We start from the raw sequence: 17,856 nt of genomic DNA on the forward strand, positions 1-17,856 counted from the left end.
ACTGTCACCACAATTTTAGAATATTTTCATCACTCCCAGACAGAAACCTGTGCCCCTTAGGCGTCATCCCCATTCCTCCCAGCCCTGGCACCCACTAATCTGCCCTTTGTGTTTAGGGGTTTGCCTTCTCTGGCTATGTCAGATAAATGAGGTTATATATAGTATATGGTCCTGTGTGACTGGCTCCTTTCACTCAGCATCATGTCTTCAAGGGCCATCCATGGTGCAGCGTGTGTCAGTGCTGTGTTTCTCCTATTGCTGAATAATAATAGTTCGAGGTATGAACATACCATGTTTTGCTTATCCATTTATAACATTTTGGCCAAGTGGGGTATTTGCACATTTTGATTATTGCGAATCATGTTCCGAACATTCCTATTGGCTTGGGTTTTGTACGAGGAGATTAATCATCTTGCTGCTGTTACATAAAGAACTGGACGTGGACTATAAGACCAAGCTGTCCTAAGGAAACCATCTGCTTGACCTTCACTTTAATCCCTGGAAATGCATCAGGCCTCTGAATGTGTGAGAAGACTCCTGATACACAGACACTAGGTTAAAATTTAAAAATTAAAACAATCTTTTCTTTAAATCTTTTTTTTAAAAAATATATTTTTTTATTGATTTCAGAGAAGAAGGGACAAAGAGAGATAGAAACATTGATGAGAGAGAATCATGGAAAGGCTGCCTCTTGCACACCCTACACTGGGGATCGAGCCCATAACCCGGGCATGTGCCCTGATCAGGAATTGAACCATGACCTCCTGGTTCATAGGTTGATGCTCAACCACTGAGCCATGCCAGCCGGGCAAAAATTGAAACAATCTTAATGTCATTTTAAATTTAAGCTCTTGTGAAGTGTGAAGACTGTTTCTGTCTACCACTTGATTTCAGTGATCTGGACTCACTGCCGGTCAACATTCATGTTTTCGGTTATACCTAGCATATCCTGGGGGAGCTCAGAAGATGTTCTCTAAGCCTTAGGCAGTTGTGAGCAAGCTGCTTGGGTGAGAGGGAGCCCACAAGGAATGCTGTACTCTTTTGTTGGTCTCAGAGGGGTTAAGCCAGTCATGGTGGTAAGGCTGGAACAGGCTTTTGTTTTAACTTAATATAATCTACATAGAGTGCATTTTAGTGTACAGTTCTTAGAGTTTTTTTTAAAAAATATATTTTATTGATTTTTTACAGACAGGAAGGGAGAGGGATAGAGAGTTAGAAACATCGATGAGAGAGAAACATCGACCAGCTGCCTCCTGCACACCTCCTATTGGAGATGTGCCCACAACCAAGGTACATGCCCTTGACCGGAATCGAACCTGGAACCTTTCAGTCTGCAGGCCGACGCTCTATCCCAGGGGTGGGCAAACTTTTTGACTCGAGGGCCACAATGGGTTCTTAAACTGGACCGGAGGGCCGCAACAAAAGCATGGATGGAGTGTTTGTGTGAACTAATATAAATTCAAAGTAAAGGAGCGGAGGGGAGAGCAAGAGAACCGGATAGAACAGCCGGATCCAGCCCGCGGGCCGTAGTTTGCCCAAGGCCGCTCTATCCACTGAGCCAAACCAGTTAGGGCAAGTTCTTGGAGTTTTGACCAATGCAGCGTATCCACCACCCACTGTCAAGATTAGGCCCTCTGAGTGGAGTTTTTTTTTTTTTTTTTTTAAATATATTTTATTGATAGTTTACAGAGAGGAATAGAGAGCTAGAAACATCGATGAGAGAGAAACATCGATCAGCTGCCTCCTGCACACCCCCCACTGGGGATGTGCCCGCAACCAATGTACATGCCCTTGACCGGAATCGAACCCGGGACCCCCCAGTCCGCAGGCCGACACTCTATCCACTGAGCCAAACCGGTTTCGGCTGAGTGGAGTTTTGAATCAGATACTTGAATGACTTCAAACTGTATTGGAGTCCAGAGGCCTATCAAGAAAACCAGAAAGCTGGTTTATGTGGGAAGAGAAACTGCACAGCCCAACTCTGGTTTCTAGGTGCTGTGACATCAGAGTCTCGGGATATGAGGAAAGGATACCCGCGTCTTGGCTTCCGCTTGCAATGAGCTGCTCACACAGGTGATGGAGTGGGGGTGGGCCCTGTCCACTGAAGGGCCCTCTGACCTGGACTTAAAGGGGAAGTGTAGGTGTGGGAGGCCAGCCAGAGTGAGTGGATAATCTGGTAGGAGGACGGTACAGGGCTCTGGAAACATCAGGGTCTGGGGAGTGGGAGATGGGCTGGCAGGAGGCTGGGATTTGGGCCTCACCACTCGGGCATGGTGCAGTGATGGGATAATGAACCACCCCATGGAACTTACATAGCTTGAGCTGTTGTGGAAGAGAGACCTAAGAGACAAACCGGGGAGGGGGGGGTGTTGGCGGTGGAATTTCCAGCCTGCATAATTGAAGATAAGCTTGACAAGAATAGAAATTCATCTCCTAGTTTCATAAGCTGCTTGAATGTGTGAGAGAAAGAGCGGAAAGGAACATGGCCACAAATTGTCTATTCCAACCTCCTAATCCCCCTAATTTCATAGGTGAGACTAGTGCAGCTCTAGCCCCCCCCCCCCCCGCGCCCCCCTCCCCCCCCGATCCCGGCGGGCTGGTGCAGTCTGCGGAAAGGGTGGCCTCCAGTAAGGCAGAGACTGGGATTGGGTAGTTTAAAGAAACTCCACACATATTTTATCCTAAGTTGTCTTATTTGAATTTTTTTTATTTTAGAGGGGGGGTAGGGGGAGAGAGAAAGAGACAGAGAGGAGAAAGAGGGAAGGAGGGAGGGAGGGAGGGAGGGAGGGAGGGAGGGAGGGAGAGGAAGGGAGGGAAGGAGGAAGGGAGGGAGGGAGGGAGAGGGAAAGAGAGAGAGAGAGAGAAACAGTAATATCGATTTGTGGTTCCACTTAGCTATGTATTCGTAGGTTGATGCTTTGATGCTTTTATGTACCCTGACCGGGGTTCAAACCCACAGCCTTGGTGTATAGGGATGACACTATAACCAATTGGGCTACCCGGTCAGGGCTTAGTTGCAGTTTTTGAAGTGGAAAAAGACTTCAAGGTGCAAGTTAAGGCCATTGATAGAGAGTCAAGAGTTTTTCTGGATTGCTTATTTCCCCGAGGGCAGCCTTTAATGGAATCCACTTTGTTTAGAGGGTTACAGCATTTTAGCCTCTTAAAAGCTGAAGAAGTGGGGATATAACAAATATGTTTTCCCGCCTTTTTGCCAGGGTGCCTGGTGTCTTGGATTTTTCTTCAACAAGAATCCTTCAATTAGTTGGGCTACTAAAGTTGTGTGGGTACAGCTCAGCTTAATTTATGCCCATCTGATGGATCAGTGATGAAATGGTAGTACCAGACCACAGGGATGGAGGGAATGAACACTAGTGCGGGTTCCTTAGAGGAGAGTGGGGTGAGCAGTTGGGCGGGAGACAGGTTCCTCCTGCTTGTACAGATTTGGGATTTGGGCATCTGGAGCTGATGATCAGGGTCAGAGGACTGAGGTTCATTCTCTTAAGCCAATAAATGGATCCCTGGGAGAAAATGAGGAAGGGAGATGAAACTTAGGCCTTCACCCCCTCCTCCGCACCCAAGTTAAAGTTATTGCTGAATAAACGCACTCAAAGTGGGCATTGATCTGGAAATGGGGGCATTGAATTTTCCAGGGGACAGAGGGCACATTTTGCCCTGGGACTGGCGGCTATGGTTCTGCACACTTTGGAAGGCTCTGAGTACTATGCTACTTAGCACGCATCATTCTTGCCTGGCCAGAATTTTCTAAGAACTTTTGCCAAACAACATTTTTTAAAAATATTTTTATTGATTTCGGAGAGGAGGGGAGAGGGAGAGAGAGATAGAAACATCAGTGATGAGAGAGAATCATTGATTGGCTGCCTCCTGCACACCCACACTGGGGATTGAGCCCGCAACCCGGGCGTATGCCCTGACCGGGAATTGAACCGGTGACCTCTTGGTTCCTAGATCAATGCTCAACCGCTGAGCCACACCCGGCTGGGCACCAAACAACATTTTATTAGCCTGTTTTGGTTTACTATGTCTACTTGAAAGCGGGTGGCTCTACCTCTTTTAGAATTTGAAGCTACTGTGGAATTTTCTGAATTGTAGGCATTTTATGGCATTGCTATCTTGTGTTGCCAAAGTTGGGTATGCTCTGACCCAGGCTCATTTTCACTTGTGTGTAGAGTATCTAGTAGTTGTCAAGGTGTTCTGTCCCTGGGCAATTGAGGAATGGGGCCCTTTTTTCCATAAGGGGGTAGGGTACTCACATTTAGTGGGTGTGGCTGGGTTTACCAAAGTCCTGTGGAGGGAGAGGACAGTCATTGAACCATATTTTATCAACCTCAGTTGAGGAACCCTGCTAGAGTCAAGTACATTTTGCTTGTCATATTACATGCTCCTAGACAGGCATAAAGGCTGAAATTTTGGTGACTTGAGTTAATTAGTTAGGATACTGTGGGGATTTCTCTCTTTTTGTATCTAGTGGCTAGATCAGTGCTTCTCAACTGTGGCTGCATCTTGGATTTTCCCTGGATCTTTAAAAAATACTGGTGCCTGAGCCCCACCTCCAGATTTTCATTTAATTGGTCTAGGATGTGGAATCAGAATTTTAAAAACTCCCCCCGTGTTTTTTTAAAATATATTTTTATTGATTTCAGAGAGGAAGGGAGAGGGAGAGATAGAAACATCAATGATGAGAGAGAATCATTGATCGGCTGCCTCCTGCATGCCCCCCACTGGGGATCGAGCCTGCAACCCGGGCATGTGCCCTTGATCGGAATTGAACCTCGGACCTTTCAGTCCGCAGGCCAACGCTCTATCCACTGAGCCAAACCGGCTGGGACTCCTCCTGTGATTTTAATGTGTAGCTAGGAATGCAAACCACTGGTCTAGATGTTGGTCTAGAATGTTCTAGAAACTCTGAAAAGTGGAGCTCATGTCTTTGGTTTTCTCCTGAAAACCATGATTCTGGAAAAGAGATGCTGGACAGCTGTTTCAGCTCTGATTCCCCTTTCTGGAGTCTTAGCCATGGGCTGGGAGCAGGGTGGGTAACGGGAGAGTCCCCGGGTCAGGAATAAGGTGAATATGAGGTGAAGCGGACAGTGGGCAAAACGGCCTGGTCTTCGTGTCAGTAGCAGGACTGGCACACTCTGTGCCCATGTGGACCAGGCGGTGGTGACAGCCAGAAATAAACATTCAGACCTGGCCTCCTTCTGCTGAACTGGGACGGGACCGGTAAACCCAAAGTATAGAAATAAGTAACGTATCAAATTGGATTTCGCTTGTATTGTGTTTTTCTTCCGTTTGAAACCTGGCGGGAGGGCCTCCATTAGCCCAAGCAGTGCCTTTGCTAACAGTGCCAGTTCGAAAAGGGGCTGCTGGTCTCCATGCTGGACTCGGCCAGCAGTCAAAGGCTGTGCGTGTGTCACACAGAGACAACCCCCAGCTCAGCCTCTGGGCCGGGGTCCTCATTCACTGTCCAATGTGGCCAGTGACACACAGGGTGGCCCTGCCTGCATTGTCCTCTTCACCAGCCTAGGGATTTGTGTTCTGTTTTGTAATGTGCCAACAGAAGCCAGCCTTCAGGCCATTGACCAGGAGTGATGACTTGTTTGATACATTTTCAAAACGGAAAACATCTCTTCTAGCCAAGGAGGATTGAATAACTTCAAAGCGGCTTTCCTCCTCTTCAGGGTTAAGTACCGCTGGGGTATGTGGACTCGGGCGTATGTGGACTTGGGCATGCTGGGCACACTTGTCTTTACCACTCTGCCCTTCAGTCACATCCACGGTGGCCTGACCTCACCAGGCTTCCCTGACAAACACAAACTGAACGAGGTCAGTTCTTTTCGTCAAGTTTGAAATCGGAATTTTTGTAGGTGGGGGAGAATTCAGTTCTGAGGATATCCTTCCGACCTTCCTTTTTTTTTTTTTTTTTTAAATATATTTTATTGATTTTTCACAGAGAGGAAGGGAGAGGGATAGAGAGCTAGAAACATCGGTGAGAGAGAGACATCGATCAGCTGCCTCCTGCACACCCCCCACTGGGGATGTGCCCGCAACCAAGGTACATGCCCTTGACCGGAATCGAACCCGTTACACCTCAGTCCCCAGGCCGACGCTCTAGCCACTGAGCCAAACCGGCTAGGGCGCGACCTTCCCTTTTAATTTCCTGAACCCAGTATCAGAATGGAGAAGCCAGCTAGATCATTTTCTGCCAAACGAGTTTCCCATAGGCACGGTTTTCCTGGGAATGAGTGAAACTTGAGTGAGACACAAGGTCACTGCTCATGTTGGTCGATGCCTGTGTTCCCATGGGGGTGTGGTATGGATTCTGCTCCAGAAATCTCTCCCGAAAGTGGGGCTTTTTCCTGGAAGTGGCCTCAGTTCACGTGGGTTGTCCAGAGGGTCACCCTGACATTCTCCGGCCCTGCCCAGGTCCCCTGCTCTCCCTCCTTTGGCCTGCTGGGTGCTGCCTTCTCAAAGGGAGGAGGGCCCCCTTCCTTGTGGGTCAACCACTGTTGGTGTTTTATTTATTTATTTATTTTTCTAAATATATTTTATTGATTTTTTTTACAGAGAGGAAGGGAGAGGGATAGAGACTTAGAAACATCGATAAGAGAGAAACATCGATCAGCTGCCTCCTGCACACCCCCCACTGGGGATATGCCCACAACCAAGGTACATGCCCTTGACTGGAATTGAACCTGGGACCCTTCAGTCCGCAGGCCGACGCTCTATCCACTGAGCCAAACCGGTTAGGGCGGCCACTGTTGGTGTTTTAATGTGGGGGGGCAGTTTGAAGTCCCTTTGCTTTCTCAACTTCTTCCTCTCTACAACTGCTGGTACCACACAGATCTCTGGGCTCTGTCCCGCTTGCCTCCACCTACTCCTATTTTGGGGTTTGCAGGTACGCCCTTTCATCTAGCTTGGTTCTAAATGGTGTCCTTGAGTTTGGGGTTGTGGTACCCTCATTGCTCTGTGTTTGGGGATTCAGAGGATTACAAATTCACCCATTCACTACCATTTTTTCTATTCCATTTGATCCTGTGTAAGTGAAGCTGAAAATAGGAATTTGGGTGGGTCTATTAGTCTGCTACGGGCTGCTGTAATCAAGCGTTAAACATGGGTGGTTTATTTTTATTTTATTTTTTAATATATTTTATTGATTTTTAACAGAGAGGTAGGGAGAGGGATAGTGAGTTAGAAACATCGATGAGAGAGAAACATCAATCAGCTGCCTCCTGCACACCCCCTACTGGGGATGTGCCTGCAACCAAGGTACATGCCCTTGACCGGAATCGAACCTGGGACCCTTCAGTCCGCAGGCCGACGCTCTATCCACTGAGCCAAACCAGCTAGGGCAAACATGGGTGGTTTAAAACAGAAACTTATTCCAGCCTCCCAGGTCTTGGAGACTGGAAGTTGGAAAACAAAGTATAGGCAGGGCCACGCTCCCTCTGAAGGCTCTGGGGGAGGGTCCTGGTTGCTCATCCAGCCGCTGGTGGCTCCAGGTGTCCTTGGTCTGTGATTGTATCACTCAGATCTCTACCTCTGCCTTCACATCACCTGCGCTTTCTCCCTGTGTCTTCTCCTCTTCTGTCTCTTATAAGGACACATTGCATTTAGGACCCACCTGGATATGGATAATCCAAGGTGATTTCATCTCTGGATCTTTAAATTAACAGTGTTCTTTTGTGTTACCTGGTAATCTGTATCCTCTCCTTGCAGGGTCGAGAATCTTGTTTTTTTTAAAAAATATTTTTATTGATTTCAGAGAGGAAGGAAGAAGGAGAGAGAGAGAGACATCAGTGATGAGAGAATAATCAATCGGCTGCCTCCTGCACGCCCCCTACTGGGGATCGAGCCCACAACCTGGACATGTGCCCCTGACCGGATTCGAACTCGGGACCCTTCAGTCCACAAGCTGACGTTCTATCCACTGAGCCAAACAGGCCAGGGCTCGAGAGTCTTTATAGCTCATGACAAATGGGACTCCGGCTACTCGTTGTTCAGCTTTTCTCATAAAGTTCAGTCGTCAAACTGTGTTTCTACTGGCTTTTCTTCTGAATGTGATTCATCTGACCACCTTGCCTTTTCCCTCCTCTAGCCGACAGCGAGACCATCCTAAAAGGCCTCCAGTCCATTTTCCAGGAGCAGGGGATGACCGAGTCGGTGCACACCTGGCAGGACCATGGCTACTTAGCGACCTACATTAACAAAAACGGCAGGTGAGATGGACCGGAGTGCTCTTCTTTACATCTGAGCACTTCAGGAATGGGGGAGGGGTTCAAAGGGCAGTAGAGGGTGGTGGTGTCCGGGGGTTTTATTTTCCCTTTGTTGACAATTTTTAGGAGGAGGCTAGAATTCAGTGCTTCTTGGCCTTAAGGCACAGCAGCATCGCCTGGGAGCACTTCCACAAAATCCCATGCCCAGAGGGGAGGGAGGGTGGGAAGGTGGGTAGGTGGGAAGTGATCAGCCAAAGAACTTGTATGCATATGTGCATAGCCCATGGACACAGACAATAGGGTGTTGAAGACCTGGGAGGAGGGCGGGGTCAGCTAGAAGGGATCAGTGCGGGGAGAAGGGGGACATTTGTAATACTTTCAACAATAAAGATTTTTTTTTAAATATATTTTATTGTTTTTTTACAGAGAGGAAGGGAGAGGGATAGAGAGCTAGAAACAATGATGAGAGAGAAACATTGATCAGCTGCCTCCTGCACACCCCCTACTGGGGATGTGCCCGCAACCAAGGTACATGCCCTTGACCGGAATCGAACCTGGGACCCTTGAGTCCGCAGGCAGACACTCTATCCACTGAGCCAAACCGGTTAGGGCCTACTGGGTATTTTTGATGGCTTTCATTCCATTCCCCCAGTGGATACAGAGTCCTAGAATTGCACGTGGCATCATTAATGTCTCACATTCTCTCCCTTGTTTTTCTATTAAAAGACACCCCCCTTGCCCAGCCAGCATGGCTCAGTGGTTGAACCAGGAGGTCATGGCTCGACTCCTGGTTAGGGGCACATGCTCAGGTTGTGGACTCGATCCTCGGTAGGAGGCAGCCAATCAGTGATTCTTTCATCATTGATGTTTCTCTCTCTCCCTCTCCCTTCCTTTCTGAAATCAATAAAAATATATTTAAAAAATAGATACCCCCTCAACTAGGTTTACAGAGGCCCCGAAAACAATGCTGTGAGAGGAGGGAAACTTATTTTGAGGCCACCTCCCCTTCCATTATTCTCTTTATATGTGTACTTGGTCCACCCTTATGGCGGTACTTGGCATTCCTCTCCTGATGCTTCTCAAAGATGTCCTCACCCCTCTCTCCCCAAGCCCAGATTTGTATTTCTAACTATGTAGCGTACCTCCACATATGTGTTTAGCAGATACCTCAAATGCATCTAAAGTTATTTCTTCCTCAAGGGTGATCCGAAATCAATCCCCTTCTGCTCGCCATCCTGTCCATGGTCTGGCCCAGTTTCCAGCAAGTCTGGAAGCAGTGGTCTGAGCTATCACTGCACCCTCCAGCTCCTACACGCTCTCACATGCAGCCCCTCTCCACCCTGGCCTCTCTTCTCTACCCTCCCTGCCACCATCTCTCACTGTCCTTGCTGCGGTCCATCCTTTGGGGAGCACAGCAAATTACACAGCGAAGCCTGCATCTCTGACCATCTCCTCAGGCGCCTTTGTGGCCAGCCCCACCTCCCTCTCTACTGCAATTCTTTTAAAAAAATATATATTTTATTGATATTTTACAGAGTGGAAGGGAGAGGGATAGAGAGCTAGAAACATCAATGAGAGAGAAACATCGATCAGCTGCCTCCCGCACACTCCCTACCGGGTATGTGCCTGCAACCAAGGTACATGCCCTTGACCGGAATTGAACCCGGGACCCTTAAGTCCGCAGGCTGACGCTCTATCCACTGAGCCAAACCGGTTAGGGCTCTACTGCAGTTCTTGAAGCTTCTCCCCCAGACACCAATTCCAGCTGTCCAGAGGGCTTACAGTTCCTCCTGGAAGAGAGTTTTTGAGTGACAGGAGCTGTTTGGAAATTGCTTTTATAAGCAGAAGAAATTAAAAGGAGCATGCTTAGTTTAAAAACGCATTTTCTCCATTGGTCTTCCTTTTTCACTTGGGCAGCTGGGACCCATCCCCGTGGTGCTTGACCCATGCTACCCGTCCCAAAACCTCACTCCCCGCCCCCCACCACCATCCCGGCACCTGCTCAAGGGAAGCACTGCCGCTCCACACCCTGCTTCTGGCCTGGCTTCTGGTTAATGGCCCCATGGCCATGCCAAGGTCCTGGTCCTCAGCCACCTTTTTACATGTCCTCCATATTCCCACTGGTCACTTCTTTTTCTTTCTGCTTTTAATCCCGCCCGGTTGGTGCTTGGCACCCTACCTTCCAGGGTTCTCTGAGTTCCCTTGGTTCTCTGGCAGAGGACTCTGCTACAACCACCCAGGTGGTTAAAGGACCCCATTCCTTTGTTGCTGCTGGGGGGCGGGGGTAATCAGCTCATTCAGATGTAGATGAATGTGTGGTGTCCTGGGCCTGAACTTGATTTTGAGGCCCTCTAAGGGCTGAAGGTGAAAGTTAACTAGTTGCATTTATTTTTACATCCAAGCACACTGCCTCTAGTCTCTGAACAGAATTCATCTTCTAATTTAGTATATTTCAAATATGTCTTCAACCATGACTCATAGTAGGAAATAACTTCACATCATCACATACACATCTGCGTACATACGGTACAAATACACAGTATAATTGAAAAAATGCTTCCTCAAATAATTAACTCTTAATGCATGTGATACTCTCACATTTTTATTTCATCAGAAATGCTGCTCACATCCACTAAATTGGGGGTCAGAAAGCTTTTTCTGTAAGGAGTCCCATAAAGTCTCTGTTGCATATTCTCCTTTTATTAAAAGAAAAGCGCTCTTTAAAGGCGTCAAAACCATGTTTAGATTGCGGGCTTTACAAAACTTGCTGCGTGCTGGATCTGGTTTGTAGGCTGCAGGGAGTGTGCTGACCCTGAACTTAGCGAATTTAATCACCACCTGCCTGCTTTCAGAAATAACCGGCTCTGGTTTTCCTTTTTATTTTTATTTTTTAATTGGATTTATTGGGGTGACATTAGTTTGCAAAACCATACAGGTTACAAGTGTACAACACAACAAAACATCATCTGCACAAGGCATTGTGGGCCCATCACCCCAAGCAAAGTCTTTCTGTCCCCATTACCTCCCCATCTGCCCCACATCCCCTCTCCCCGCTTTCCCTCAGGCTATCACCACACTGTTCTGTGTCCATGTGTTATGTACACTGAGTGGCCAGATTATTATGATCTCTGAACGCACTCAGTATATATGTGTGTGTGTGTGTGTGTGTGTGTGTGTGTGTGTATGTATATATGTATGTATGAGGCCCAGTGCATGAATTCGTGCATGGGTGGGGTCCGGCCAGCCTGGCCAGGGGGAGGGGACATGGGCGGTTGGCCAGCCTGCCTGCTGGTCGAACTCCTGGTCGATGGACAATTTGCATACTAGCCTTTTATTATATAGGATATACACTGAGTGGCCAGATTATTATGTGTTCAGAGATCATAATAATCTGGCCACTCAGTGTATGTGGCTCTGTTTGAATTCTGCAGGTTAATGGGGAGAACCTAGTTGGCCCCTCCCACCCTCTCTCCCCATGGTCACTAGACCGGCTGAATCACTTGCTGGGAAAGCTTTTTAAAAATCAGATTCACAGAACTTGCTACTGAATGACTTTCTGGGCCCAAGAACCTGTTTTGAAAAACTTAGTGTTTGGTGACTCTAAATCAGGGGTCCTCAAACTACGGCCCGCGGGCCACATGCGGCCCACCGAGGACATTTATCCGGCCCGCCGGGTGCCGCTGCCTGTCCTGCTTAGCAGCTGACTCGTCCCGAGCCCGCAGTGCGCATAGGAATTTGTTCATAGTTTTTTTTTTAACTATAGTCCGGCCCTCCAACGGTCTGAGGGACAGTGAATTGGCCCCCTGTTTAAAAAGTTTGCCGAAACCGGTTTGGCTCAGTGGGTAGAGCGTCGGCCTGCGGACTGAAGGGTCCCGGGTTCGATTCCGGTCAAGGGCATGTACCTTGGTTGCGGGCACATCCCCAGTGGGAGGTGTGCAGGAGGCAGCTGATCGATGTTTCTCTCTCATCGATGTTTCTAACTCTCTATCCCTCTCTCTTCCTCTCTGTAAAAAAGCAATAAAATATATTTAAAAAAAATAAAAATAAAAAAATAAAAAGTTTGAGGACCCCTGTCTGAATGATTGGTGGCTACCCTGTCCCTAAGTGGCTCTAAAAAGGAAGCAGCAGGGTTAAGTATGTAATTTATGGGGGGAGGCGGAGGAGAATTGGTCTTTCCTTTGAATTGGTTGACATCTTTTCTCCCCTTTTGATACAATTCCTTAACTTAAAATTATGCTTTCCTTCGTAGCTTTGCCAATCTGAGAATTTACCCACACGGATTGGTGTTGCTGGACCTGCAGAGTTACGACGGCGATGCAGAAGGCAAAGAAGTTGACAGTGTCGGTTTTTCACCGTTGTTTACTCAAGTATTGGAGGGTCCCAAAGCCAGCTCCGTTTAATAATGTTACAATGATTGCATTTAATTGCTGACTTCCCAGTGAACAGGAGACGTTCCTCCCTCCACAATGAGTGTTTTTAGAAGAGAAATAGTTGATCCTCAAGTTGTTTGTAGGAACCTGGCTGCCACTTTTCCCTTGACAGCTTGAGGACTGATTTTACTGTCCACCGCTTTAGCCGAGATGTTATATCTGCATTACCCTTGAGCCTCCCCCTTCCCCACTGTTTTCTTGGTAACTTAGACTGAGGTTAGGTCAGCAGCACGGGGACTGGTTGGTGCGGGATGCAGAACCCGTGGAGGCTGCTGTGTAGGGAGGGGCGGACCAGGTGTATTTGGGTACCCCCCAGTTCACACAGCTCTGTCAACACAGCCTCAAGCTCCTGGTCTGTTATTTAGCCGCAGTTCCATTCAACCTATTCTAGAAGCCCATTGATTTGATTTCTTTTAATCGCAGCTTTTGAACAAAGTAGAAGAAAGAATGAAAGAATTGAGTCAGGACACTACTGGGCGGGTGAAGCGGTAAGTCTACTCCCGAATGTCCTTTTGTGTTTGGTTAAGTGGTACAATAATCGGAGAGGTGGTGGTGTCCCTGAGTGTGTCTGCTAAAGCTGTGGCACAGATCAAAGTCAGCTTGTGCTTCTGGCAACATGTTAAGACTGAGCTAGTGGCCCCTCACACCAAAGCAAGACATGAGAGAACACATACACGGACCGCGAGAGAAACATGCTGGATAAAATGAGACAAAGGCACAAAGGTGATGTGGAGGGAGTCCCAGAAGCTTGAAACTTTGGAGAGCAGAGAACCCGGTGAGGCTGCCGCCTCAGTCAAAGGGGAGCGAGGAAACTTCCCCCTGTTTGTCCAGTGAAGAGAAAAGGGCGCCTGTCTCTGTTCCAAATTCCGGGCTCCAGAGTGGAATGAAGCAGTTAAGAGATTTATGACAGGGTGGGGTGATAGAAAATTTGCAAGTGAGAAGTCTTTGCAAGGTACTAAGGATCAAGAGGCCACCCACCTTGAGCAGCCCCAGGTAGGTTCTCTTCAAATGGTAATGAAGACAGTTCAGCTTTCCCTGTCCAGGAGTGTAGCCACTATACCACATATGGCTCTTTAAAATTAAGGTAATAAAAAGAAATAGTTCATGCTCTGGCTGGTTTTGCTCAGTGGTTAGAGCGCTGGCCTGCGGACTGAAAGGTCCCTGGTTCGATTCTGGTCAAGGGCGCATGCCTAGGTTGCGGGCTAGATCCTCAGTAGGGGGCGTGCAAAAGGCAGCCGATCAATGGTTCTGTCTCATCATTGATGTTTCTATCTCTCTCTCCCTCTCCCTTCCCATCTATAATCAATAAAAATATTTTTAAAAAAAGAAAGAAACAGTTCAGTCTTCAGTCTCACTCCCCTCATGTCAGTTGATGACTGCCAGGCTGGACAGCGCAGAGGTATTTGCCAGTGGTGTCAGATGTTAAGAGCTTTGCTAGAAGCTATAGTGTCAACATTTATTAGAAGGTTTAGCGTCTGGTAGGTCCTTGGGAATTAATGGATTTACAGCACATCATTCTCAGGAGTTTGCTCTTGCCTGCCTAGGTGGTTCCTTATCAGGCCCCCAAAAGTTAGAAGGCTTGTCCCTTGCTCATAAAGGCCAACACATAGATGCAGAGACATAGAGGGACTTTACCAAGGTCATGCCATCACTAATGGAAGCACCTGAAATACAGATTTCTGTAGTTCATGGCCCTTGCCAGAAGTGGGAATCCTTATTGGCAAGAGCTAGGATGTCTAAGTACTTAGTGGCTCAGCATGCTAAGTGTGATGAACCCATAGGAAGGCTCCAGGGCAGGGGTGGGCAAACTTTTTGACTCGAGGGCCACAATGGGTTCTTAAACTGGACCGGAGGGCCGGAACAAAAGCATGGATGGAGTGTTTGTGTGAACTAATATAAATTCAAAGTAAAGGAGCAAAGGGGAGAGCAAGAGAACCAGATAGAACAGCTGGATCCAGCCGCGGGCCGTCGTTTGCCCAAGGCTGCTCCAGGGCCATGTGCCAGAACTAGAAAGGCTTTAGTCTCTGGTGGGGCAGAGAGCAGGAACATGGCACAGTGCAGAATCTGCCCGCTTTTTTTTTATTTCTGTCAGAACGCCACGTTCAGTTTATGTGTTCTCAGCCCCTTCCCCATCCTTAAAAAACACATCCACACCCATGCTCCTTTCTGGATTTGTTCTCTTTTCCCATTTCTAAGCGTTTTCCTTATCTATACCCATTTGAATTGAACGGGTTCCCGCTGTGTTGTAAAATGTCTAAACGTGGAGATGATGGATTGGCCGACTTCAAAATGCCTCTGAGTTTTATTGGTCTGATTTTTATCGGAGTTCATTCTGGGAAGAAGGAAACAGATGGAAGGCATTTATGGGCCTGAGCATTTATGAGAAGTCTGGCTAGTTTGTGTCTTTCGGGTCTAGGAGTTTCTAAAGGGGGAGTGAAGTTAGGCTTCAGATGTTCAGTTCGAAATGAGGACCTTGTTTTTGCTTGTCACTGTTTTTACGTCTCTTCATAAAATCAGGGTGGAGGAGGTGAGAGGTGGTTGGAAATACTTTGTTGTGGGCCCTTTGCTATTGACTTCAAAAGGACAAGGATGGTGCCACTTTTCTCTCCCGGGAATGACATTGTTAGAGAATCAATCGTTAACAGATAAGTCAGTAACATCTGAAATGATTACTCCCCTACGGGCAATGAATTAAATGTAATTTTTAATCTATGAAGCCATGGGTTGTTTTTTTTAAGAAAATGTATTTTTGTATTCTACTTTTGAAAAGAAAAGGAGAAAAGGAACAGGAAAACAAGCTCACATCAGTTTTGTTGCAAATAATTCTTACAATTTACACACTGTATCTGAGGCCCAGGGCATACTCTGCCTGACTGTCTTTTCTTTAAAAAAATATATTTTTATTGATTTAAGAGAGGAAGGGAGGAGAGGGGAGGGGGCGGGAATGAATATCAATTAGTTTCCTCCGACACACATCCTGACGGGGATTGAACCCACAACCTGGGCATGTGCCCTGACCAGGTACCAAACCAGTGACCTTTTGGTGCCCTGGATGATGCTCAGAGCCACCCTGGCCAGGGTCTGCCTGACTTTTCTACCATCCAATTTTGATTTTCAGCAGTGATGGCTGGAACAAGAGTTTTGTAGGCTTCCAGAGTATCCCTTGTAGCCCATCACAGGGAGAAAAATGCACGTCCTGGTAGGATGAGGACTTCATCGTCGTAATGCCTTCCCCATCCTGCTGCAGATCCTTGTTTCTTTGCCAGTCTTTACAAACCACTATGTTGCAATTAAGGGAAGAGCTCAACCTTAGCCAAGGTACTTTGACATAACTGAGATTGGGCATCGTTTATTTTCAGTGGGTTTGCGCATAGTTCAGTGAAAGCCTATAGCTGGCTGGCTGGCTGGCAACCAGGAGGTAGGTTTGGTAGGTTTCTGCCCCCGAAAGCTGGGGCTACTCCCCACCTTCAGCCAGGGGTGGGAGAGGCCTCCCCCAAGTCCTATTTGCCTGCTCGTGGGATGGGGGAAGGTGTCCTGATTGGGGCTGCACATTTTACAAGAAAAATGTCTGGTCTGCCTAACATTCCAACAGCTGACTTTGTTTATCTGAAAGATGAAGTGGTAAATCAGGAGCTGTTAGTTAAATGAGAGTTTATGGGAACTTGGTTTTGTAAATCTCAAGTGTTCTTTCCAGACGCTAGTACTGTTTCCCCACGGGAAGCCTCATTAACTTACAACAGGTCCAGACTGGACTCTGGGAAGCATGTGAGCAGGGAGGGGAAAAAAGCTCAGCAGAGCGAATCAGGGGCCGCATCTCCTGGCGTTTGAGGTGTCCGCAGCTGTCTTGCTATCAAACACCACTGTCTGAGAACACGTGGATCACAAAAGCAATACAGAAATCTAGTGTGTCAAGCCCCTTTTCCAAGTCTGTGTTTCCCTGTCACTTAGTGTCCTCTGCTGGTAGTTTCTAGTACATTCACCCTATCTGAAGTACTGAATACTTCTGCAATAATGGAACCGGAAAATCATCCCGTTTGCAGCCACTCTAGTAATAATAGGTTCAGGCAAGAACCGTGTAGATGCCAAAGCCACCAGTGAAGGCTTCTTGGGAGATCAGGACCTTACCCAGTTTTGGAGGATCACCCCCCAGCTTGCTTAGTGATTTTAAAGGGAAAGAAAGGTACCTTTGCACATGGACAGATCTGGTGCCATCTACTTCAACTGCTTGGTCACACTTAGCAATAAAAGGACAAGCACACATCTCCTGTCCCTAATGTGATGCCTCTAGGATATATGACAACCTGACTCTAATGAAGAGCATCAGGCAAACCCACCTGAGGGGTTTTCTGCAGAGTACCTGGTCTGGACTTTTCCAAGATGTCAATGTCATGAAACATGCAAGGGGGGAGGGGACCTAGTCTAGATTAAATGAGGCTAAAAAAGGAAAAAAAAACCCAGCAAAATACAGTGTGTGATCCTTCGTTCAAAAACAGAACAACTACAAAGGACATTATTTGTACAGTTGGAAACACTCGAGGGTGGGTTCTGAGCTACATGGTGGTATTACGTCCATGTGCGCTTGGCAGGAATGTGATAATGGCCATGTAGTTAAGTAGGCAGTCTTAAGAGATCCCTGCTGACTTATTAGGGGTAAAGTGTGATGTCTGCAGCGACCATTTTCTCCTTCAACTTGTTATTAGGAAAATTTAAATCATGCCAGGAAGGTATTTTAAAGAATATAGTACTATGTGCAGCAGTTGTGGAGATTTGGTGGTGGCCATGTTGGTTAAACCTAAAAGACCAAGCATTAGATTTGTGGGTGCTATTCAGGAGTCGGCCTGGGGTCATGTGGCTTGCTTCCGCACACTCTTGCTCCCAGGTCCAATTTTAAGGCAGGCGGTGTCACCGTAAGCGGCTTTCTTACAAGGCTCGTTCCTGTTTCCCTTTTTTTCCAGATTACCACCCATAGTTCGAGGAGGGACCATTGACAGGTACTGGCCCACTGCTGATGGCCGCCTGGTTGAGTACGACATAGATGAAGTGGTGTATGATGAAGACTCACCTTATCAGAACATTAAAATTCTGCACTCGAAGCAGTTTGGAAATATTCTCATCCTTAGTGGGGATGTTAGTAAGTATTCCAGCCCTACCCCAATTATATAACAAAGTGACTGTGTTGGCCCCAGCTGGTTTGG

At 47.4% G+C, this 17,856-nt stretch overlaps 1 protein-coding gene across 4 annotated transcripts in view; it reads left to right on the forward strand.

Moving 5' to 3' along the window:
* The window catches only part of SMS (spermine synthase), a 59,135-nt gene that overhangs the window by 15,840 nt on the left and 25,439 nt on the right, over positions 1–17,856 (forward strand). For all 4 annotated transcript variants that reach the window (XM_080653895.1, XM_080653892.1, XM_080653894.1 and 1 more), the window contains exons 2-5: positions 8,114–8,234; positions 12,481–12,571; positions 13,085–13,149; positions 17,617–17,792. In XM_080653895.1, the coding sequence (XP_080510021.1) occupies positions 8,114–8,234; positions 12,481–12,571; positions 13,085–13,149; positions 17,617–17,792 (453 nt within the window). The remainder of the gene's footprint in view (positions 1–8,113; positions 8,235–12,480; positions 12,572–13,084; positions 13,150–17,616; positions 17,793–17,856) is intronic.

This window comes from Plecotus auritus (assembly GCF_963455305.1).
Source record: "Plecotus auritus genome assembly, chromosome: X".
Classification (NCBI taxonomy): domain Eukaryota; kingdom Metazoa; phylum Chordata; class Mammalia; order Chiroptera; family Vespertilionidae; genus Plecotus; species Plecotus auritus.